Source organism: Egretta garzetta, unplaced genomic scaffold (genome assembly GCF_000687185.1).
Source record: "Egretta garzetta isolate BGI_Z169 unplaced genomic scaffold, ASM68718v1 scaffold598, whole genome shotgun sequence".
In the NCBI taxonomy this organism is placed as follows: Eukaryota; Metazoa; Chordata; class Aves; order Pelecaniformes; family Ardeidae; genus Egretta; species Egretta garzetta.
The window spans coordinates 1,576,775-1,601,034 of NW_009260621.1; the positions used below are offsets into that span (position 1 = coordinate 1,576,775).

Sequence of the window (24,260 nt, forward strand, 5' to 3'; positions counted from 1 at the left end):
ATGCATGAGGACCCTCAGGTTTTTCCTCTATGTATTTCAACAAAAAGCATTAACACCACATGGTGGCATCAGCTCCTGCAGCCCTTCTCTTGCTAAGCCTCCTTGATTTAAAACATCAAACCTGAGAGCAGGGAGGTCAAGACAAACCCAGGGCTTTATAAACTGAAAAGAAACCCAACCCAGCTGGCTGGGGACCAGCTCTTAGAAGCCCACAACTCTTGGAAGTGGAAGTCAGTAGCAGCCCAGGCTGGAGGTAACCTCTTGCTTTGTCCAACCAGTGGTGTGGTGTGGGCACCACCCCAGCATGGCCTGCGTGCAGCCTCTCAAACTCTGGCAAAGGTTTTACAATGAGCAGGTTGAATAGTTTCTGTCTTCAAACACTTCCCTTTTACTGGAAAAATTACCTTTTCAATTAAAAAAAAGCCCCTTAGTCAATACTTTTCACATCTTCTGAAATTCTCCCTGTTGTTTTTTTTCCCAGTGTCATAAAAAAAATATTTGAGTTTACATAATTTGGGATTTTTGTTTCTTTCTCCTGCTTTTTTGATTCTCTGTTTCTCCTTTTCACATTGAAATACTGGAGAATGAATCATGTCCCTGTGTGGGAGTTTTAACAAAATGTTTCATTTTTATCCTTCTTTCTTTCCTGTTGTCACTCCTCCTTTCCCCCAAATTTCCCCAAGTCGCCGAGCGGCAGCGTTGCAATCTGTCACGCGGACAGACGAAGCACGGCTGCATCTCACCGCACTGTCTGCTGAGAGGGTTAGAAGGGGCAGATCACTTAACACTACACCTGTTTTATGAATAATAATACAGGCAGTTTTGCTGGGTTCCTGGGAGGACGTTTTCCCACCAGGATAAGCTCCGCATATTGAACAAATTCATGTCTTTAACTCGTTTGACTCTGGTTAGCTCGGTTGCGATGGGAGGCTCCAGCAGTGCCACTTGAGCAGGGGAAAGACCAGGCAGACCTTTGAGGCAGGTTTTGTTAGAGTGTCTTGTACCTTCCCTCTCTGCAAGTTTCACTTATGGAGGTATGAGATTATAGATTTGGGATTGAAGAGCCCGTTGCCAGTGCAAAAATACAGAGGAGGGGGAAAAAAAAAAGTCTAATAAGAGGATCCATGAAGCTTCAGAAAAATGAAAATTATCCACGAGCATGCCAGGTTTGGGTCACCCCAAAATACTCCACCTGGACCAAAAAGAAGCATTTTGGTTCTTCTTTCAGTGGCTGGACTAGTTCAGAAAAGAAAAAGCATATTAAAAAGTTACCTTTTTAAATTACTTCAAAAATTCAAAGAGTTGAAGTGTTTCTTTTTAGATGGTAGAATGCAGCATTCTCATTGAAAGCAGTAACTTTCTCCAGGTCTTTCCTTAGCAGGAGCAAGGAGCAACAATACCTGTTCTCTCTTGGCCGGAGAACTGTGCCCATCAGCACAAGCAGCAATATCCCCAGTAATGTTCCTGCCCTGATTTGGGCTGCCCAAGAGTCTCTGGAGGGCCCCTCAGCCCCATCGCACGCCAGACCTGTGACTGCAGCAAAAGAGGACACTGCTCTGCCAGCTCCAATCAGTGCCTCTCTCACATATTATTTTATTTGTTTTGTTGGCTTTTATTGAGAGTGAAAAAATAATTTAAAGCAATTATCTGTACAGGAGGGCAGGGGAATGGTTAGCTGGTTGGAGGATCTGTGACCCCCACGGCCAGGCCAGGGAGGGTTAGAGGGGGTGATTTACAGCTGTACAAAACCACAACAATCCCACCGAGGAGGAGCAGAGGGTGGAGGATATCTCTTGAGCTCTCGTAGGCCCAGAGCAGAAGGGTGGGAGGCTGTGCAGGGGCATGGGGGGCCAGGGTCTAGCCAGAGCAGAGCCAGATCCTCAAGTGACCTGCAGGGGTGTCTCCAGCATCTCCATGAGGAAGGTGTCAATGGGGGTGTCCCCAATCAGCTTGAAGAAGAAGAGGTGCTCCAGGCACTTCAGCCCGATGGACCGCAGTGCGGGCAGGCGCAGGAGGAGTTTGGCAAACCTGGAAGAGAGCAGAGTCAGAGGCATGCAGGGGGGACTGGCCACCCTCTCTCATGTTTCCAAGCCTGTGCCAGGGGCTCAGGAGAGCAGAGCCCAAACCTTTCCTAAAAATGCCTTGGTGAGTTCTCCATCTTAGATTCCTGTATGCTTTCAAAATGAGCATTTCTCTCCCCCTGTGTGGAGGGAATATGTATCTTTTCAAAACAGAATTTAGGAATTTTAAAACTTAAAAAGAAAAAAATTAAAAAGAAGGAAAGAAGATACATCAGATACATCCAGATTCTCTCTCCAGGACTTGAACTAGTGACTTACATCTCCACGGTGCCATTTAAATCCTTCTTGAAATAGCTTTCAGAAATCCCTGGCCCCCAGAGCGGGTGCGCAGCCCCTCAGCAGCGCCTCTGCCAGCCCCTGCCTCCTGTTTCGAGGCGCAGCTGCAAGGGGGTGCAGCAGGCAGACGGCCTCCCCCTCCCTACGTCCCCCTCGCAGCGCTCTGCAGTCACATCCAGAGCCAAAAATAGCAGAAGATGCTGTGGGCGCATCACTGGCAGCGGCGATGGAGGATCCGGCTGCCCGCGTTTCGAGAGCCTGGCCAGCAGAGGGTAGGATTGGATTGAATTGAAAAGAGGCGCAGCTGCAAGGGGGTGCAGCAGGCAGACGGCCTCCCCCTCCCTACGTCCCCCTCGCAGCGCTCTGCAGTCACATCCAGAGCCAAAAATAGCAGAAGATGCTGTGGGCGCATCACTGGCAGCGGCGATGGAGGATCCGGCTGCCCGCGTTTCGAGAGCCTGGCCAGCAGAGGGTAGGATTGGATTGAATTGAAAAGCAAGAAAATTGCGTCTCGACAGCACCCTAAAGGCTCTGGCCCGGGATGAGGGCACTGAGAGGACAGGCCAGCCTGCGGGAGCTGGGCTGCTCAGGCCGTTTTGGCTGGTGTCCTGCCCCAGGTGGCTCAGGCAGAGAGAGCGCAGGCACCTGCCGCAGTCTCCTCTTCCCAATTCCCTGGGAATTGTGCTGCCCTAAGGTGCCTGCCTCGCGCGGGGACACTCACCGCCCCGGCTGCTCGGGGTACTTCTGCTTTGTGTAGGCTTCCAGTGTGGCATAGACCTTCTCCCGCAGGGATTCCACTTCTGAGGGGCTGGACAAACCCTTGGCATCTGGATGATGAGGGAGAAAATACAACAGGTAGGGAAGAAATCGCTGCAGAGGGGACCTTTCCACTGCCAGCAGAATGACTGCGTGCATGGGCAGGAAAGGACTCAGGCTCTCTTTAATCACGTATCCAGAGACTGGGACAAATCTGTCTGCAGTCCTGATGGTCACTGCCACAGCCCTGCTGCCCATGACCTGCCAAGGGCGTGCATGTCACCTGCGACTGCCCCGGGCCTCAGACTCACCTGGGTTGAACAAGACAATGGCTCGCAGGCACCCCAGCTCCGACTTATCCATCTGCATGTCTTTCATTTTGGACACCAGCTCCGTCAAAACCCTGCACGGGGAGGGGCATGGGTGAGCAGACGGTCACAGACAGGTACAGGACAGCAAGGCTGGGGACTGAAAAGCATCTGGGACAGGCACTGGGAATATCCCCAATTTCTCTCTGCAGGAAGAGGTGGCTTTGAGGGCCAGCCTCACCACACACTGCTCTTCTACACATCCATCAGCAGCATTCATGGACCTGAGCATCAAATTTGCTCCCATTCTCACTTCACTCTGTTTGGACTGTGGAGAAAATTCACATTCACTTGGGGAAAACCGCATGGGTTTCTCTCCACATTTCACTGTGCGAAACGTGGGCACTGCCCTTATGTGTGCCAGTTGTTTAAGAATGGTAATGCAGTGTCCTGCCAGACAAGGAGCAGGCACAGCATGGACAGTACGTGTGCAGTCATTATATGAGCAAGTTGGGGTTTAAAGCTTTGCCAGCTAAAGCTCTTGCTGATCAGTATTAGCTCTAGATCCAGTTACAGCAAACTCTTGAGAGAAGGCAAATAAACATTTCTCCCCCTGCACAGCCAACCAAAGATCTGCTTCTGCAGCTGCTTTTACCCCATTCTTGGTTTTTAAGCCAGTCAAGTGTTCCCCCCTCATTCTGCAATAGTTCTGCCCCAAATCACCTAGTTCTCACTAAGTACATGTTTCCTATCCAGAGAGGAAAGACAGAGCCAGCCTGGCCACTGCTGCTAGGGGATCACAGAAACAGGCCATGTACCTGTCGAAGATGGAGCCCACACCAGCACTGTGAGCACTGCTGCGGTGCACATGCAAGCCCGTGGCCAAAAGGATGCCATCTTGCACCGACACGGAGCGATGGGAGAAAGAGGCAATGAGCAGCTCATTCCAGCCTACAGGAGGAGGTGTGAAGGACACAAGAGGCAGTTCAGCAAAAAAATCAGTCTCACTGAGCAGGATTGCTGGTTTCTCCCTGCTGGCTTCAGACTCAGCTCACAGGAGAGATGGGACCCCAGGTACCAATCACACCCTTACCAACACTGCAAGGGGTGGCAAACCCTGACCAGCAGCAAGGAAGGTGCAAAAAAAGACTCAAATTTTAAAAAAAAAAAAAAAAGGGGGGGGGGGAGGCTGATATCTGCATGAAGACAGGAACAAACAGCAGATTCCACTGTCCCATCCACAGTCTTTGCCAACTGATCATGATGGCTCAGGGTGGGTTAACGCCCTGTGACAGCAGGGATAGATCAGCTCAGGATCTCCCATTTGCCATCCAGTCCGGCTGGCGTGGCATGCAGCCCAGAGAAGGGACGGGGGTACCAGGAATAGACCCAGAGGCCACAGGTCAGGGACGTTACCTGCCCGGAGGAGAATGACTTGGTCCTCCAGCGTCAGGTCAGAGAAGTGGGGGATTCGCTTGGCCCACTCAACGAGCGTGAAGAGCTGCTTGTCAGCCGCATGGCATATGTTGGTGACAGGGTCATTTGTCTAATTAAGAGTGATATCAAAAGGAAAAGACAGAGGAAGAGAGGAGAATCTGTCAACGTACAATCTTTGATAACCACTGTCTGCACTGCACACTGCAGTATCGGATCAGATTAACGGTACTCAGAGCCACAAGTAAAATGACCAAATTGCCAATAATCTCAGCTGTGCCCTGTTGGGAAGAGAAGATATTTATTACTCCTATCCCTTCTACAACCAGCCAAATCAGCTGGTTGTTAGACTTTTCTGTTTGCTTGCTGTTCTTTACAAAGCAAGTACTCCATGGCAGGCTGCAGTCCTGCTCCCCAGGGCACATCTAAAAGCCATCAAACAGCCTCTGAATGGCAACTGATGAAGAGCAGTTTTATCCAAATCAGTAAAACCACAGCCGTAAACCTGCTGTGTCCACTTCCATTCCGGTCTTGGTCACTGGGACAGACAAGCAGTGCCCAGGGCTGTGCAACTGTGGAAGCCAGCACAGGGCTCAGCCTCTCCAGCATCCAGCTATTGCCCTATATACTCATTGAAACCAAAAGGAACTGGAAAAAAATGCTATGAAAATAACGTATAGCCTGTTTTCTAGTTGTCATTCAGAGTAGCTTCAAAGGAAAAATTGTTGGCGATTTTTAGGCGGTGCAAAGTAAAAACCCCTTGCAAAATGCTAGCCATTGACATGGGGTTTGTCTTTTCAAATCACACCTCGAAGGCTTTCATCTCATGCTGCAAGTGATTTTAGTGCCCCTTACTGAGCTCTCTGTGTTCATGTCGCTGTATGCCTCCGTCTTGGGTTCGACTGCCAGCTCAGCTTCCAGGATCCTCTCCACAGGCATGTCCTCACTGCCGCTGCTTGTGGACTCGGCTTCATTCTCATTCCGCTCCCTGCTCCTCTGCCTCTCCTCCTGCACAGCTGTGGGATAGAAACATGGCTCTTTACACCCACAGCAATGCTTACCTGCTCACAGTGGGTCGCCTTTCCTCTGGGAGAAGGGATGAGAAACCCCCTCGGGAGGGGGAGAACAGAAAATAAATCAGTATTTCAGACATATGTCCATTAAAATGGCTGACCCCACCGCCCCCCAACAACTTTGGGGTTGCTGTAGACCAGCGGCCTCTAAATTTGGCAAAAGATTGTCATTTCCAAGGCACAAAGCTCCAGAGCGAAGGAAAGAGGAGTTGGTACCTCCAGGTGGCAGCCTAGACTCGGCTGTCACTGGATGCTGGAGGAGACAGGAAAGACCCAGCACCCGGACACTGACATTTGCTGTGCTTGCTGCATTCTTCCAACAGTCCCACAGCAGCCATAGCACCCAGTGCAGGGCTGGATGGTCCCTCACCTCCAGCTGGATCCACACGCTGCCTTGTCTCGTCCCTGAGCAAATGCTTTCCCAGCCTGGCCCAGCCCTGGTGTCAGCTCTCTCTCCACCACCTCTCTTCCCAATGAACCCTGCTAGAAAGCACCTCCAAATGCCCCAACACCTTCACTCTATTCTCCCGTCTCTGTACATTTTCCAAAATAGCTGCTAGCTGGAGGAACATAGTCACTGAAGTTCCCTCCAGATCTCAGCTATTACCTCCCAGGACCACTGGGTGTGTGGAGGACAGGTCAGCATAGGACTTGTGTACATGGTATGCCAAGCCTTGAGCTCAACAGAAGTCCTGGGTGCACATTTTTGTTGTAGAAATCCCAAAGGGAAATGAGAAAATTCTGCTAAAAACAAGAAGTGACCAGCAGGTGTCATATTGGTTTAGCTCATTGCTGGGGAGAAGTGTCCCAAAACTATAGTCCTGCTAGCATCACTCCCCTGTGTGAGCGTACAGCACCAGGCAGGGGCCCAAAGTGCCCCATAACCCCCAAGGGGCAGGTAGGCAGCTGCCCTGGTCTCAGAGAATGACCTGTACTGAGCTGTAGACATTTATACACCTGAAATGAAAGGTTCAGTGGGGGAGAACCTGGCTGCAAAGCTGGCCCCTGCCACACAGGCATTGGTGCTTTGCTATTCAACAGCTTAATGGCTTCCCCGCCTGTTAGCTAAGCACCGGGCAGTCAGTATCCAGAGGAGCAGGAAAACCACCAAGGCCAAGGGATAAAAAAGTCCTTTAAGAGGAGAGGAGACCTGCATAAACGCCAGGGGACACTGAGGAAGGGACCAGCTCAGCAAGCCCACAGCTCACAGCAAGCCCGTGAGAGAATTTGATCCCCATTTTCTCAATTAGGTAAGTGCTGCTGGAAGAAGGGTGTGAGAAGCTTTTAGGTCATATACTTGGATCAGGAGATTTCTTTCCCATTTGTCTTTATAGCCCTGCTGTTTGCAGTGGTGTCAGGAAATAAGCCCTTGCATCAGCCTTGCCTTACCCTGGCTTACGTTAGGGTGCTTTCAGGGGAAGGACCAAATCACGGGAGGTTCCTCAGCACTGAGACTCATGACTGCTTTGCAATGTTCAGCCCTTCCCTGCATTTCTGCCAGCTGGGAGGATCTGCTTCCCAGCACTGCCCAGCTGCTGGGGAACCAGCAGGACCCAAGGAGATGGCTCAGTGGGGCATCCAGCCTGATGCTGGCGAGGGAGGGCAACATGGGACACACATATGTGCCAGCCAGCTCAGGAAAGCGTTTGTCTTCTTCAGAGTAATGGACAGAAAGAAGCCAGGGAAGTGTTTCTAAAGACATCAGAATCTTAGTGGAAGAAAGAACATGCCAAGGAAATAACCAGCCCCATCACTCGGCCCCTAAACTCAACCAGGATCCCTTATTCAAGCTGCAATCTGTCCCCAGTTTCGGTAGCTCCCAGAAAGCCCCTGCAATTATTGCAGCCAACCCCCCGCAGGATCCACCAAGACCCTGGGGTTTAAATTTTCGCACTCTGCAAAGGGAAGTTGCATTTACACCCTGGTCCTCTGAATCACTTTGCACCCAGCTGGAAGGGAGAGCGGTGCCTGGGATTAGGTTTTTGAATCAAGCTTGGCATTTTGCAGTCACCCGCTGCCCTGTGCGGTTGAGGCAGCGCAGCACTGATGGTGCTACAGGGCACAAGCCAAGGCTCAGCTTGTGCCCTGGGCTACGGCTACTTCCCCAGGCTCTGCCCTGCACAGCCTGAGCTCCTGCTCAGGGAGCAGCTTGCATGCTCCACAGGGGGACATTGTGGCCTCTGAAAGGGACAGCTACACTGCCTGCTAGCATTCAACCCTGGAGATGGCACAGTTATTTTATTTTGGGGAAAAAAAAGCAGCTTAAAAGCTGTGCTAGTTGTCACTACCTGACCTTGCAGCTGTCAGCATAATTTGGGAGACAACCCAGCTCAGCGGTCCTTGCTCCGCCAAGGAGGAAGTGGCTAGCTGCAGGGGGCAGAGGTGGACAGACAAACACCCATGCTGCTGGGCTTGCCTTGCCCCGCAGCAGAGACTCACTCAGTGGTGGTTTGTATAGAGACCTTTGCACTCTCCAGAGCTGTGCGAGAGAGGGGCAGGGCTGCAGCACCCACCACAGACACGTGTCACCCTCAGCAGCTCTTGGAGGCTTCCTTCAAGTCAGTGCAAAGTCCCTTTAAGTCCAGTTGCCTCGGGTCCAATCCTCGCTCCAGATCAACACCTTAGGTGGTTTGGTCCAGAAACACAGTCCTTTGGGGGTTGCAGTGAGTGCATGTGGAGTATGGCAGAGGCTGCATGAACCGCTTCCATACAGCTCTCTCCTGCAGCACAAAAACACCACAGGATATGAGCTGTACCAGAGCTTATCTCCAAAGGTGAGGTTGAGAGTGGAAATGAGAGAGAACTATAAAATAAAAGATAGAAATAAATGATTCGCCCTTATCTTCCAGTGCAAGAAATTAGGTGGTGACAAATGAAGCCAGCAAGCTGAAAATGAAGGAGGAGGTTGCCCTTCACACAGAAGACGAGCAGGCTGCAGGACTCCTCGCTGCCGAGTGCTGTCCACAGCAGAGGTTTACAGGGGTCCAAGTGGTCCAGGCCATTAAGGGCCACGAACTAAAGGCAAGCTTGGATCCAAATCAGTTAATGGGTTCAGTAGCTACCAGTATGTGTGTTTAAGTAGGATGGGAAGAAAAATACAGCGTAATAGCTTCCCCATCAGCCTCACTTCCTTTACAAAACAAGGTCAAAAATGCCCTGAAGCTGTCAGCATGGGTTTTTGGAATGCTCCAGCCTCAGAGGACTACCAAAAGCCAGACTTATCCTAATGAATGTAAGGAAAATTTCTAGAAGCCCATTCCTTCCACCAGCCTACACGTACCTTCCCTCTTCATCCCCATCGCGAGGCACTTCTGATAGCGGCAGTACTGGCAGCGGTTGCGTTGGCGCTTGTCTATGAGGCAGTCCTTGTTGTCACGGCAGGTGTAGATCAGGTCCTTCCGGATCGTCCTCTTAAAGAAGCCTTTGCAGCCCTCACAGCTGTACACCCCGTAGTGCTTCCCTGGGGAGGCAAGGGGAAGCCATCAGTGGGCAGGCAGGCATCTGCCCTTCCCTCCAGCATGGAGGAGCCCAAACCAACCCCAAAGGTGAAAAAAAAACTGGCTGCAGGGTATCACCTTAGCAGGCCTGACTTGGCTTTAGCGGCTCTTAGCAGGGATTGACCAGCAGCAGTCAAACTATAGGACCACTGCTTTCCTGTGGTAAGGAGGGACGGCATCCCAGGGGAAGGGTATGGAGCCGCATCTTAGCTGCAGCGCAAGTGCAGAAAAGCCATAGGTAGCAAATGGAGTGCACCAATATGGAGGGGATCTGCAAGGCATGGCCAGGCTGCAGGTCTCTGGGGTAGCAGAAAAAACCCAGGCAGAGCCAAAGCCCAGCTAACACAAAGCACAGGTAAATAAGAACACAGCAATTTTTATATATTTAGCTTTGATAAACAGGGACAAAATGTAAAATGAGATTATACACATAAGGGAGAAGAGCGTGGCTTATAGGTTTGCCTTCTTTTGGGCACACACACAACTAATCTGCAAAACAGACAGCCTGCCCTTGGGTAAGACAGACCCAGCTATGAATCCTACGATGCCAGTATGGCCCCAGAGAGCCTTAACAGCATTCACTCCTGCATCAGCATTGCTTCAGAGCATCAGGGGAGTTTTCACTGCACAAAGTCTTCCCCCCAAGAAAGAAAACCTCCTACCTGAGGACCTGTCCCCACAGATGGCACAGATGTGTTTGGCTAAGGATCCTGGGCTTGTAGATGGATAATTCATGTTCCCGATCCCCGGGAGACCCGGCAAGGGCTTGACATCCTCTGAGCTGCTGACATTGTTCAGGACATTGAGCTGCAGAAGCAGAAGCCACAAGACAGGTTAGAGAGCTGAGACTCATACCTCAACGAAACCATCCCCAAATTGAGCTGACCCCTCCCTTGCTACTCCTGCTGGGCTCGTCCCACAAGCTTATCCCCAGCAACTCCATGGGGCTGCCATGGGCAGACAGACATCCTCTGGTGAATCCAGCTGGAGGGGTTTAAGCAGATGCCTGGCAGCAGATATTGCCTCTCACCCTGCCCTGATGCTGTAAGCAAAGCCAGGACTAAGCAGAGCTGGAAAAGGGCAGGCAGTGACCCTCAGCTGCTCGGTTACAGCCTCCAAGCGACAAGCCTTCTGGGATCCTGCCCGCTTCATTACAGGATGCTGATCACTGGCTGCTCATGGCTTTGAGCACTAACAGCTTAGTAAGGAAGAGCTTTGCAGCCAGACATTTTGTTGCAATTAAACCTGCACTGCTGCACAGCTGAGGAAGCTGTAATGATGGGGGGTTTTAAGAAGAAAAAAAAAAAAAGAAAGTGCTAAGTGTGTTAGCTTCCCTGCTTCATGACATGCAAATCTGCATAAACACATGAAAACATGGCCATCTTGGTTACTCCCTGGGACTTAGGTTCCCAAACTCTATCACAGGCTGGAGAATGGAGCAGATTTGGGGTTGCAAGATTAAAAAAAAAAGAGAGCAGGCTGAGCATCTGAAATCAGCTGCAGTAAGATGCAGGCAAACAGCCCAGAGCCCCCAGCTGAGATCCCCGGGAGCTGCTCACGGCTGCTCCAAGTTAAAGGTTACAAACCGACATCGATTAGAGACCAAAGCCTGACGTTGCCTAGGGCTTCATTTTATTGCTATTTGCTTTCGAGCTGTTGTCGGCAGGGCAGGGAGGATTCAGGGCCATTGAGCAAGTCTTGTCAAAAGCTGTCTGGGCAGAGCAATGTCTCTCCAACACTGTTATCAAATCACCTTTCCCATTGCCATGCTTTGAGGGCCAAGGGTGGTTTCTTCATCACTGAGCTTGTTTTTAACAGTCACCCCAACTTATCAGCTAAAGTTCTTCTTCCCAGCAAGAGGGCAGAGGCAGGGATGAAAATCCAGCTACAGCCTTAGTTACGGCCTCCGTAACATCTAAACCACTAGATTTCATGCATGCTGTTGCAAGTTCTCCATTTGCTCCAACAGATTTCCCATTTCTTATGAAAAAGTATAATAATTTACACAGGGAATTTCAGCAAAGAATAAGAAGGGTTCATCCCATTGGGATTTATGGACCTGTTATTAGAAAAATAAAAAGTTGAAGCCTGTTTCCATCTTTCTTTGCTACTGTCCCTTCATCTTCAAAGCTTCAAAGATCTGATGACATTGAAAATACAAGTTATCCAGCAAAAATTACCACATTAGGAGCCAGGTTCTTTTGCCCCACTGGAAAATAGAAGTGTATAGAGAAAAATCGCCCAGAGGAAAAGAGGTTCGCTCTCCCCAGCAGAGACCCAGCCCAGGCACTGGCAGCTGTAAATCCTAATGCTTCAAAATCTGAACTTGGCTCAAGAATAGGAGAAATCAACGCCTTCCTCTCCACAAGTGTCCAGCCACCTTTTTTACCCTGAAAACTTCTTCTTGGCAAGATGCTGAGCTAGGAGGGATATTTTATGGTTTAAAATGTTAGTCAGAGCTCAGGTACAACCTTTTCTTTTTCTTTGGCTGCACTTTGAGACCGGAACAGGCGGGGGGGTGGGGCAGGGGGGAAACGGGGCAGTTTTAGCCATCAGTGCCCTTGGAGCTTGACTCCTGCAGGTTAAGTGCAATCATGTATGATATCTGGGACAACTGCTTGAACCCAAATCCATTAGCTGCCTCCCTGCCAAATCCCCAAGGCCCAGCTGTCTCCTTGCATTAGAGGCAACACAAATGAAACCCACATCTTGGAGCTGGGAACTTGGCACAGTGCCCAGATTGGGGAAACAGCTTCCTGGAGCATCCCCAACCCAAAGGAAAGGCTTCCACACAGCCAATGCTGCCAAGAGCCCCACCATCATGAAGTACCTGCTCTGGATGCCCCAGGCACAAATATTGTCAGATTGATGGGGAACAGTCGGATGGCACGAGGGGAGGAAGGGTGCCCAGCATGCCCACTGCAGACAGCCTAGAACACTCAGGAGTTGAGGGTAGAATCATAGAATCATTTAGGTTGGAAAAGACCTTTAAGATCATCAAGTCCAACTGTTAACCTAACACTGCCATTCCACCACTGAACCATGCCCCTGAGCACCTCTCCTACCCGTCTGGTAGGATGCTGGTGAAAGGTAAGCCAAACCTGCCAAATCACCCTCATACTCTCTTAGAGATCTTCAGGGCCCCATACCATCCTCTTCCAGCCTCAGTGGCAGGCACTGGGAAGAGCTTCAGACAGACTGTGGAGTAGCAGCAGGGTACAGGGCAGAGAGGGCTCAGGGGCCATCTCCTTGCTGCTTCTTCAACAGGAACCGTGAGGCTCTTGAGCACTCGCTACCTTCAGATCCCACTAATAAACCACAAAGTCTTATTAATAAAAGCCAGAACTTCCACTTAGATCTCAACTCCCAGAACATTTCAGCGTACTGTCAGAATTCCACACTGCCACTGTGGAATTCCCAGCCCTGCCAGAGATGGTGCCAGGCTCTTGGGGCAGCATGTCCCTGCCCCTGCCCCACAGAGCCACCCCAGGAGGCTGCCCGCCCACCCATGGCTCTGGGGAGGAACTGACCCAAACACCTACATCTCCCCCCGTCTGGAGGGGAAATCTCAGGACCTGAGTGAGCTCAGGCAATAAGGACAGGAGCACCTAATTTTTCTCCAGGCAACACAGAGTAGGTGGCTAGCATTTAGCATTAACATTTGTATCTCTCTAGAAACTGTCTCCTTTCCAAATAATGAAACAAAGCAGATATCCTTTTGCAGGAAGAAGGGGAATGCTTTGCATGCTGCAGCCCTTGGCTATCCTGATTACTTCCACGTACAGTAATTATACACACTGCAATAGATGCCGTGGAACTGGACTGCACCCATGGTGAGAACAGACATCGGAATTTCTGCTCTCCCCTTACCGTGCAGGGTATTTTGTAACGTGCACAGGTGTCTTCTCCGTGTCTGTGCCAGGGGGATTTATGCAGAAAGATTCACATGCAGGAAATTGGTTTTTACAGCTGATCTCCCTAAGTGGCCAAAACACACCAAACTCCCCACCAGCCAACCCACTCTCTCAAGTTTTGGGACTTTACCCAGTCTGAACACCATGAATTGTAGTGAAGCAAGCGTGCACATCTGCTTACCTGAGGACTGGCGTGTGTCACAAAATTCATGCCCGGGGCTGAGGACAGAGCAACGGGGTGTGAGCCGATGGAGGACGCAATGACTCTGTATGGTGAGCCCAGCGCGTTCACTGGAGACCTGATTGCATTCATGGGGGATGGCAACGCCCGGGAGGCGTTTGCAGGGGCCTCGAGGTAGTTGTGGTGCCCGTCCACCGAATTTCCCGTGGAAAGGCTTGACGATGGGCTCACAGATGTGGAGCTAGCATGAACAGGGGAATCTACAGGGAGAAGCAGAAAGATTAAATACACTATGAGCAAGGCTGGCTGTACAGCGATCTGCTGCCCAGCCTCAGTCGTGGCAGCTTAGAAGCTGGCCAAGGCTCAAAGCCAACCAGCACAGCAACAAAACATTATAAAGATAATACTTAATAATCAATTTTTCTTTCACTGCTTCGGTGCCTCATCTGACCTGGAAGAAGACATGCCGCCTGCCTGCCTCAGGCTGGTTTTCTCTGAACTAGTCCCTGAGGTCCCATTTCTTTTGTCCAGGCTGGCTCTAGAGACATCACACATCTGAAACCATGAAGTCCCCACTAACCAGGCTAGAAACCCTAAATGCTTCCCGTGTCTTATGAAGCACCTTTGCCCCCTCCAAAGGCTCAGGCATCACGCTCTGCAGACTCCTTTTCCTCTTCTCATGGTTCAGCTCTTCCCCTTCCCACCCACTTACCTCTCCACTGTGCTATTTCACATCTTCCTCCAGCTCTCAAAACTTCATGCCAGCATCTTCAGGAGGAGCTGGAGCAACGCAGGACAGAAACCTCTCATGACATGCTAGGAAAGCAAATGACAGGACAAGGCACCCACAAAATATTTTATCCATTACTTTTCCTTACTTAGTACGAGACAGAGCAGAGACTGTGGCCACACAGACGTGCCTGGGCAGACACATCACAGCCACAAGGAAAGAGGGTTTCCTCCTTCCATACTAAAGAGCTCCAGTGCACATTGTCAAACTGAGCCTCACAGTAGCCCCATGAGATTGATCTGACATTGAACCCCACTGGGGAAGAGACGACATAGAAAAGCAATATAACCTTGATCATTGCCACTTCAGGGCAGTCTCTGAGGCTGAACACCTCATCCAAGGCCTAAATGCTGTCTTCTATAAGACCAGTCTCAAATATTCAGAGGGTACCTGGGCATCAGATGCCCACTAATCCCAATAGGTTATGTATCTAGCTGTATTTTAAGGATTTATGTGACCTTTTCTCCCTTCCCCAGAATTTACCAACCCAAGTTCACATTAGCTGTCGTTAACATTTCAATGAACCATTGTTTCTCTGTTGGTTTTTCAACACAGGAGATCATTCCCTGGAGTAGCAAGACAAAGATGCTGTGTGGGAAGGTCACACAGTTGGTTTTCCATGGCTGGCACAGAAGATGCTTGTTCCCATTGCATTTGCAAGTAAGACAGCGCTTTGGTGTTTTGTTTGGTTGGTTTTTTTCCTCCTTTTAACATTATTGCAAAGTTATTTACGTGGCAGTGTTTGTTATTTTACCTGAAGTAACAATCAAATCTGATTCAAAGGGAAGATGCACAATAAAGACAGGAAAAGGTCAGCTTGCTGAATAACATTAAAGACATTTGTCAGAGTCAAGGAGGACTCGATCCGCTGTTATCAACCCACTTCAGACTTAATTTTGCAGACGGAAGGGGGAGAAAAGGTCTTTGTCAATTCTTGCTTTGGCTTTTTGGATCAATTCTCCCAGTGGGAAAGCAATGTGCGGCAAGAGGAAGCCAGCTCAATGACAACAGCAGAAGCCTTGGAGGCAGCAAGGCGGTCTGGAGGCAGAGCCAGGGCTCCTGCCTGCTGCTGGAGAGAGTCACCCTACATCCCCCGCCACCATCATGGAGACACACAGCCTGTTTTCTGTTAGTAGACAGCAAAATCCCTACCTTATAATGGCTTCCAAGTGCAAAAGCCTTTCACCCCAGAGACAGCTGCCAGGAGAGCCTTTAGCAGCGGGCAGAAGCTGTGCTGGTTGCCTGGCCCCCACCTTACCTAAGCCCTCAGCTCACAGAGGCTCCTCGGTTGTTTCCTAGGACTTAAAAGGACCATCCTGACCTGTGCCATTGTCGGCTTCAGAGAAAAGCAAATGCATTTTTCATCACCTGCGAGTAGTCTGGTGCCATAGCATGCAGCCCTCCCCAGCATCTGTAGCACAGACTTATAAAGAAATTGTTTTTATGCCTCTCTGAACAACTAGATAAACAACATTGCCTTTGAGGATTCTTCAGCTTGGAAAATAAGGCACTGAAGGGGAGACTTGGCAGAAATCTATCACACCAGGACAGCTAAGGAGAAGAATGATTCTTCATCTTTTTCCATTAACACAGAAAAGGGCATATTTTGAAAGTATCATGCAGAAGATTTAAACCAATAAGAAAAGACTCCCAGGAGAGTTATTTAACTGTTCGCATTTACACCAGACCTTACAGAAACACTGTTACTACTAAGTTTCTCCATTAGGAAGGCTCCAAGTCTCATAAGGACATAGAGCAAGGCTTTCACCCAAGGAGGCTGCTGGCCAGGGCAAGCCCCGTGGCATGCTCGTGTCCATGCCAAGAGGCATGTTCAAGGGCTATGGCCAGGGGAATCCCCCAGCCCTCAGGATGGGATTAAAGCTTGAAGCCAGGAAGCCTGGAGGGTTTGTGCCTGCCTCTCTTACCCCAGCAATGAGACACCAAGGAGGGAGCATGAATGCGTGAAGGAGTGTTTGCTGGTGGAGGTGGATGGATAAATGAAAGTATCTACTGGAGAGCACACAGGTGTAAAGCCAGGCTCTGCCAGGGCCCAACGACACAAACCAGAGTTAGCACACTTGTTTCCACAGTGCCTGGCCACGCTGTCCTGCCAAGGCTGTGACAAACCCACTGGTCAGAACCATCAGTGTTAACTTCCCATTTACCAACACACTGTTTTATCTATCTGTTATAAACTGTCATACAAACTGCATTTAGAAAAGTGGAAACAAACAAACAAAAAAACCCAACCACAAAACACCAAAGCAAAGCACTCCTGCAAGGTGGTCCAAACTTTGACTTGCAGCCCTTCCCTGGGATGTTTGCCAAGTCAGTCCCCAAGGGAGCAGAAATGCATCATCCCACACTGGGGGAAATACTCTTCTCAGCTTCTCATTTTCAGGCTGGAGTGCTCCCAGAGGGATATAAGATGAGACTGCTACCAGGTTATCAGCTTCTGTGAGGAACAATTTGCATGGCTGGCAGAAGGTGTGCAGGAAGACCCATGCCAAAGCATCCTTAACACTGGGGTTACTTATTCCCTGAGCCGAGTACCCTCAGAGTTGTTTCAGTCTAATTGAGCCAGGCTGGCTTGGACAGTGCAAACAGCAGCGATTTCAACCAAAATGAGTCAGACTTGCAAATAGTGTCATGCATCTCCCAACAGAAAGCAAATGGAGAGGCTGTAGGTCTCACAGGGATGGCATGGCTTTCCTCAAGGTATTTTTCTCCCCCCAGCATTTGGGGGACAAACAGAAACATCACTGTGGCAGCAGAGCAGGACCAGCAAGGAGCAGGAGTGGGGAAGCAGCTCTGGGACAGAGCTGGGGGGACGGGACTCAGTCCTGCGTGCCAGCTGCAGCCGGCCGCCTCCGCCTCTCCAGCAGCATCCAGCACAGATGACATTTACACAGGCCAAAGCGGGCCCGGAGTCTGTCTGTCAGGTAATGCGAGGTGACAAGCGATGCCGGGGATTCAGCTGGCTGCAGTGGGGCCCCACGGAGCAGAGGGCAGCCCTGCGTCAGGAGGCAAGGGTTCTGCGGCTGGCACAGCCCCTGCCTGCCAGCACTGAATGCATAGAATCATAGAATCATTTAGGTTGGAAAAGACCTTTGAGATCATCAAGTCCAGCCATTAGCCTAACCCTGCCATCCCACCACTACACCATGTCCCTGGACCAGCTCCTAGACTGTCCAGGTCCCCCACATCTGCTGAGGAAGACCAGCTGAGACCCTGCATCAAGCATCAGGGCTTGCTACTGCTTTCAACCACCTACTCCAGATTCAAGACTGGCTTATTTCTGATCCACAAATGGGGCTGTTTATGTGTTTCTCCCCATCTCCCTCCTCCACATTAATGCTTGCACGGGTAGTTTCCTGGAGAGAGGTTCAGGGAAGCCTGATATTGTATTTATTTCTCTCCTGGAGGAGCAAGGGAAGAGAGGACAAGAGGTAACTGCCTTGTTTGGGTTCTCTGATGCCTCCATTGCAGGCATGCAGTGCCAAGAGAACCCCGTGTCTCAATCAACCCTTCACAAGCTGTCCTGTACAGAAATACACACACTCCAGCCTTCTCTTTGTAGGAAGCAAAGTTTTGAAAGAAGAAACTTGCTTCTGGGTGCTCCGCTGTTTCAAACTGCCTCTGCAAATGTATCGCATCACTTGCTGCAGAGAGCAGCCGTGGGTTGGAAGTGTGCACACAGACACAACATCCATCCTATTGTTTTAGCATTCAGAATAAGAATCATATCTAATGTCAGCATAGACAACTCTGCTTACGTTAGAAAAAATAACAAGGGAAGACCCTAAGAACCACTTGGTTCTCTGCATTTTTAAAACAGTGCCCTTGAGGACATAAGCAACCGCGTTACATTCACCCACCAGCCACTGAAGCCAAGCAAGGACACAAAGCTTTGATGCTGCACTTCCACCTGTGTTTCACCTCCACCTTAGCAAAATCCTAGTCCAGGGATGGAAAACTTGCAATAGCCTCACAAAATCGGGAATAGCTGAACACAGTCTACATCACAGCAGACATCTAGGTGTCCAACAGATGCACCTGCAGAGCACAAAGCTCCAGGTCCACCACACCAATGCTAAACAGCCATGTCAGGACTAACACAGCTAAAGTGGTCCAGGACCGATGCTAGCTTGATAAAGCCAGCTTGGATACTGGCGCACTGTGAGCACTTCACAGGTAAAGCTGGGGCAGGCATGGAAGTAGAGACTACCTGCAGGAGTATGCAAGTGACCCCAAACGCCTCGGCAAAGGCAGTAGGAAGAGAAGTGTTCAGGCTGCAACCAATAAAGCTGTCTTGATTTTCACCCAAACAACAGCAGGGAACACCAGTCTCAGCAATTACATTTGTGCAGAAAGTGGAATGAGAAAACCAGAAACATCCAAGCCCTGTGTACAGCATCTATTTAACAAACTTGGGTTGTTTTGATTAATGCCCCTTCAGCGCTAACACCTAGCAAAGCCTTGAGAGGAAAGGTATCAGTGTTAAGCACTACCTCTTCAGACCTGCAGATCCCTGGCAAGCCTAGAGATGATGATAGTTTCAACCTTCACACTTTTGTTTTTAGTGTCAGAATCAAATGCTGGAACAAACTCTGCAAATAATGAAAAACATGCTTGTGCTTCTGAGGCCTCAGGTACATGCGGCAAGGGTTCATCTCATTGGCACGAACAACTAAAGGTGCAAGTTGCTCTGCCTGATACATGACTAGAAAAAACTTTGCAGATACTTCATCCTCTGCAGATCAGAAAGCACTGAGAAGTGGGAAGAGACGTGCCGAGAAGGGCTGATTTCAGCAGAGGAGCACGGGTATGCGTGGGAGGTACAGCCTTGCAGGCGGCTCGTCCTTGGGGACGACCTTCAAGGGGAAATACCTGTGAGAAAAACTCTTGAAATTGGATGCAGTTATGTAGCAGGGTACCCATGTTAACTGAAATCAAACAAAGTTTTGCTGCTATGACTGCAGAAGTAGTTTTTATTTAGTACATGGAAGCTAAACTGAAAAAAAAATATTCCCTTTCTGGTGATATTTTTAACTGTCCAAGCAGATTTCCACAGGCAGTACAGATTGCCATGCTAATATCCTACAGACAGATTACTGGGTTTGCCTTGCTTTTAAGGTCCTGAAACCTTTGTGCTTCCATCTTCCTGCTCAACTCTGAGTCAATAAATAATGCAGCTGTCCCCTGACAGCTAACATCACGGAGGAGCAAAAATTTTTGGAGGTGTGGTGGCACATATGTGAGCAGGGGCTTTTGCAAGGGGGATCTGCACAGGGCAGGAGACCAACAAGAAGGAGAAAGCTTCCCTCAGCTCTGTGGGTGATGGGAAGAGCTGCTCCCTCTCCCCTTGGGTAACGCTCCTGTGCTGCCTTTGCAAACAGGGGCCACGCAAAACCTGGCCCACAAGAAAAAGCAGGCTGGAAGCACATGAGACTTTCACCTGGTGCAGGCTCGGCATCAGGTGCTATTTTGAGATCTTTGTCTGGTTTAACTGAAATTCGACAGCGGGTCAATGGTTTAATATGTCCAAGGACATTTGGACAAGACACACCTGCAGTGTAACCACACATTCTCCTCTCTGGGAAGCCAAGCTAAGGAGGAGGAAAGGAAGGAACAAAATCCACAGAAGCTACACAGGCTTTGCCATGACTTTGACAGGAACCATGCATTACAGGTTAACTCCATGGCTACGGTGATGTTGCCAACAAAAGACTCCTTCAGCAACTTCTTGTCAGGTAATTAAAATAAGGACTGCAAGCCTTATATACACAAGAGCTGGATAAAGTTTCTCATCCCCAAAGAAATAAAAGTTGTTGAATTTGAGGCCTGAAAGGTTTTTCATGATTGTCTGATCAGATTTCCCACCTAGCCAGTGGGATCTCCAGCACAGCATCCAGCAGGAAAAAACATGCACAAATTCCTACGGTGGTCTTTAAACTCCTAGAAAAGCTACAGGTCCCATCAGAAAGGATCCCACTGGCTGCAGGGTCTGTGGCTGCCCCAGGCAATTGAAGAAAAGTGTCTCCTGCTCTAAAAAAAATTAAAAATAATTAAAAAATCTGTATTCCCCTAGCTCAGGAATTGCCCAGTCACTGGATTTTCTCACACCTTTGCTGGGTCAAAGAGCCCTCTTCCACCTTCATATATGCAGTTACAGGTACGGACATGGCAAGCTGTGACACCCAGGGAAAAGGCATCCTACAGGTTGCAAAACCTGGGACCATCGCAGGCAAAAAGGTGTCAAAGAGCTGAGCAGCAACCCCACTCCAGGCACAGTCTGGCTTTTCCTCCACAACTCTCCCTATCCCCCAAATGACCTGGCCTAACCCCGCTTTGCTTGGGAGAGCTGACAAGATTGCAGCCGGAGGTGGTGTGGCCACAGGCCAAGTTACATGGGTACTAATAAAAGAGACTTTGTGGAGAAGCCAAGTTAGTTCTTGTCCCCAACCAACTGTGCCAGAGAGCGCTCAGAGAGAGAGGACAGCCAGCACAGCATCTTTCCTTGCCCTGGGAGCCGGGCTCCAGACAAGATGCATCCTTCTGGAGAATAAAAACACATTTTTAAGCCCTTTCCTTGCTCCTATAGCCAAGGCTGTGAGGGCAAATCCATCTGCCTTAGTGCACATCTCCTGTTTTAGATGTGTAAGGGTGACTCATCTGAAGAGTTTCCCTGGTACTCTACAAACTCATCTGTAACACTTCAGAGCCTGTCCTTCTCTCATCGCAAATGATGTGCTTATTAGCAATTTGTGTGTATACATTCTCAGACAAATTCGATGGTGTTATTCAGACAGTTAAGATCAAAGTGACAGTTAAACACACCATCAAAATTGTGTACCTTATTTCTAACCTGAATGCAGATAAAGTTAAATTAAAAGTACACGTAACAGTTACATGAATACAAAAAAGAAGAAAGCAAATGCATGGGGTTTGGGGTTTTTTTGCTGTTATGCTCAAAATGAAGACCAGAATTTCAGAGCTAAAGGAAATCTGAATACAATAAGAGCTAGACATGCTGAACAGGAGCAGCCACATCACCTTAACTCTGCCCTCCAGCAACACAGCGCAAGAGCAATGAATGCAACAAGCTGCCAGTGCAGTCTGAGCACTGCCCTTTTCCACCATCCTGATGTCCCCCTCCACAGCGACAGCACAGGCAGGACAAGGAACAGTTTCATAGCTATTTTTAAAGGATGGGGGAACAGCAAAGACAATGAACATATTGCGGGCTCGCCAGAGATGCAGGTTGCCTGCATGGGCTTTGTGGTAAGGATTCCAAAGCAGTGGAAAGCTGCCACAGCACCCCCCCATCGATGGTCACTGTGATCCATCCTGCTTAATCCCTCTCAAAGCCTGACCATCCTCTCACACAGCCCACGGGCCCTAAAGTTGTCTGGCCAGAGCGGCAATTGCCTTCTCAAACAGCCAGAAATCCCTCTCTGCAGACCCAACAACCCAGGGAGAGGCAGCCCCACACCATCTGCAGGCCCCCAGACCCCTCAAGCTGCCTTGGGAGCATGGGAGCCCTCCAGCTTTGAGGGGAGTGCAGATGTGAGTGGTGACCTGCAGTTCTATAGTGTCCAGGGAGCACAGGACAGGCCAGAGCAACTGTTTCAAAGCAGCCACAATAAATCTTGGCCAATGCTTTTGCATCTCTGTCAGAGGTTCACCTGCTAAACCCCTCTGTTTTTTCTAAACCAAGTTAGAAGCAGGTTAAAACACCAAGTAAATATATTTTTAAATGAAAGTTGTAGTCCCAGTGTATTGAACTGTTGGTAGGCTGGAGAGTAATGCCTTCACCTTTATCGGTGGAGCAGAAACACCTCTGCTCCTACTACCAATTTCCTCCCCCAGAAATCTCCCAAAAGCCCTGCTGAGTGCTGTGACCCCTGTCCCTACAGGGATCTGTGCCTGGTTCCTACGAAGATCAGTTTGAATGTCACTTTTCTTTTGCTTCCTTGTAAATTTGTAATACTCAACAAATTAAACACAAATAACACTTCCATTGTTTCACCCTTATTGCAGCAATAGGAGAGAGCTTGGCTTGCCTTTGCTTGTCCCTTAAAAACACCAGCGAGCAATAGATTCTTCCAACAAGTCGACTCGTTTCGGCAGAAACTGCCTAAAAAAGGTATTTCAGAAAGTCAAGCGCTTGTGAAACTTGCGGATGACTTGATGCAATACCAATGACTTTTCTGGAGTTGGAGAATTACCAGAGGTGAGTATCTGGTGCAAGAGGGAGGAAAAAAAAGTACACACATAGCAGGAACATTCCATGTGCAATCCAGTGTCTGCACAAACCTCTTCTCTAGCAGAGAAATAACAGATTGATGTATACAGCCTGGGGGCCTCCAGAACGAGTCCTGGAAGCATTTACCCACCCTGAAGGGCTTGGAACAACTTGAGGAGTTTTCCAGAGATACTAAGACTTTGCACGTCCACAAGTGACGATGCACTTTAACTTCCCTGGAGCGGCATCAATATTTTGCCAGCAGCCAATATGTGGGTGCTCCCAGCCCCTTGCAGCCAAGCACTCCAACCTGCCCATTCCCTGCCTCAGCTGGGGAGCACCCTACAGCTCCTCAACCTATTCCCCTTACACATCCTCCGTGTTAGAGCAAGAGGAATATATTCAGATAAAAAATAACAAGCGAGCCCAAACAATTGCAAAGCCCATTTCCCAAGAGCAGTTCTGGTTTCTGCAACTGGGGCTCGCTCAGGGCTGGCGTGCACGGGGGGATCGCAGCTCGCAGCCGCAGCCCTTCGCAGCCTGCTGTCTCACAGTGCAGCCTCATTTGGCTAATCTGACACAGCTTCCCACGGTTACGGTGGTAGCTGTGTCACAAGGGCAGGAGATAGCCACTGGGCAAGGAGAGAGCCCTCTTTAGATTTTCGTGGGGGCTGTTTTAAGTTTTGAAAGTCATTTTTTCCTCCCACAACTTAATAAAAATGCAATCAGAAAGATACTTGTTTGGTTTGATCCTATTCTTTCAATGAAGAGATTCAGCCCATCACGCACAAACATATACATGCATCTCAAATGCCATGTACTAAACTTCAGAGCAAAGAGTCACCATTTGACTCAAGCCTGCATAATTTCAGGCAGCTTGGTTTGGCTGTGCTGAAGTTCACAGCCCATATAAACACAGGAGAGCTTCAATCATAAGCACAAGGCACTGTAGGTTACAGCCCCATACGAGCTAGGTTAAACATGTTTTTAAATTCCCTTTACCCCTCCCCATACTCCTACTGTGGGATCAGTTCCTCCACCTAACCCAGAAGGCACAGATTGCAAACGCAAGTAAAATACTTACTGCCAAAGCCCGCAGGAAACTTAATGAAGTGAGGATAATTCCCATACATGTTTAATCTTCAGTTCATCTCTTGCCTTTTTAAACACAACTGCCTCCTCTAACTTCAAAGCTGCCTGGAGCGTGGCGCAGCCTGCCGGGGTCGGGACATGGCTCTGCGGGAGCAGGGGCTCTCAGAGGGTGCCGGGGCAGCTGCCTCCTCCTCTGGCCTCATCCTCACTTCATGCCGGCAGCAGCTGCTCGCCGGGATGAGACATGCTCTTGTTCGCCGCCGCTCAGAGCTGGCTCCCGTGCTCAGCTGTCTCGGCTCCCTGCGAATTCACGGCGGACCGTCCGGGTAGCATAATCCCCCGGATAAGACGCCAATCAATGCATGACGACTCTGGTATAGATCAGAAATTGGGAGGAGGGGGGGAGGTTAAGTTGTTTAGGGGAGGAGCATCACGGGGAAGGAGGGGGGTGCTTTGCTTTTCTACCAGTGAAGACTCGATGCAGTTTATTAGTTATACGAGCCCCAGCCATGTGGAGGTGTCTTCTGGACACGCGGAAGGCCAACCCTCGCCCAGAGGGTGGGCCGACTGGCAGACAGGGCAGGAGGACACGTGCCAACATCCCACCACT

At 49.6% G+C, this 24,260-nt stretch overlaps 1 protein-coding gene across 2 annotated transcripts in view; it reads right to left on the bottom strand.

The window, feature by feature from the left end:
* Nucleotides 1-1,880: 1,880 nt before the first annotated feature.
* The window catches only part of RXRG (retinoid X receptor gamma), a 44,331-nt gene continuing 21,951 nt past the window's right edge, over nucleotides 1,881-24,260 (bottom strand). The window contains exons 1-10 of one of the 2 annotated variants that reach the window (XM_009645303.2): nucleotides 23,643-23,691; nucleotides 13,521-13,780; nucleotides 10,088-10,232; nucleotides 9,209-9,388; nucleotides 5,711-5,871; nucleotides 4,838-4,967; nucleotides 4,240-4,372; nucleotides 3,425-3,516; nucleotides 3,079-3,184; nucleotides 1,881-2,028 (exon numbers count right to left, since the gene is read on the bottom strand). In XM_009645303.2, the coding sequence (XP_009643598.1) occupies nucleotides 1,881-2,028; nucleotides 3,079-3,184; nucleotides 3,425-3,516; nucleotides 4,240-4,372; nucleotides 4,838-4,967; nucleotides 5,711-5,871; nucleotides 9,209-9,388; nucleotides 10,088-10,232; nucleotides 13,521-13,780; nucleotides 23,643-23,691 (1,404 nt within the window). Of the gene's footprint in view, nucleotides 2,029-3,078; nucleotides 3,185-3,424; nucleotides 3,517-4,239; nucleotides 4,373-4,837; nucleotides 4,968-5,710; nucleotides 5,872-9,208; nucleotides 9,389-10,087; nucleotides 10,233-13,520; nucleotides 13,781-23,642; nucleotides 23,692-24,260 lie in introns of those variants that run through there. The other variant, XM_035900809.1, reaches the window with a different exon arrangement.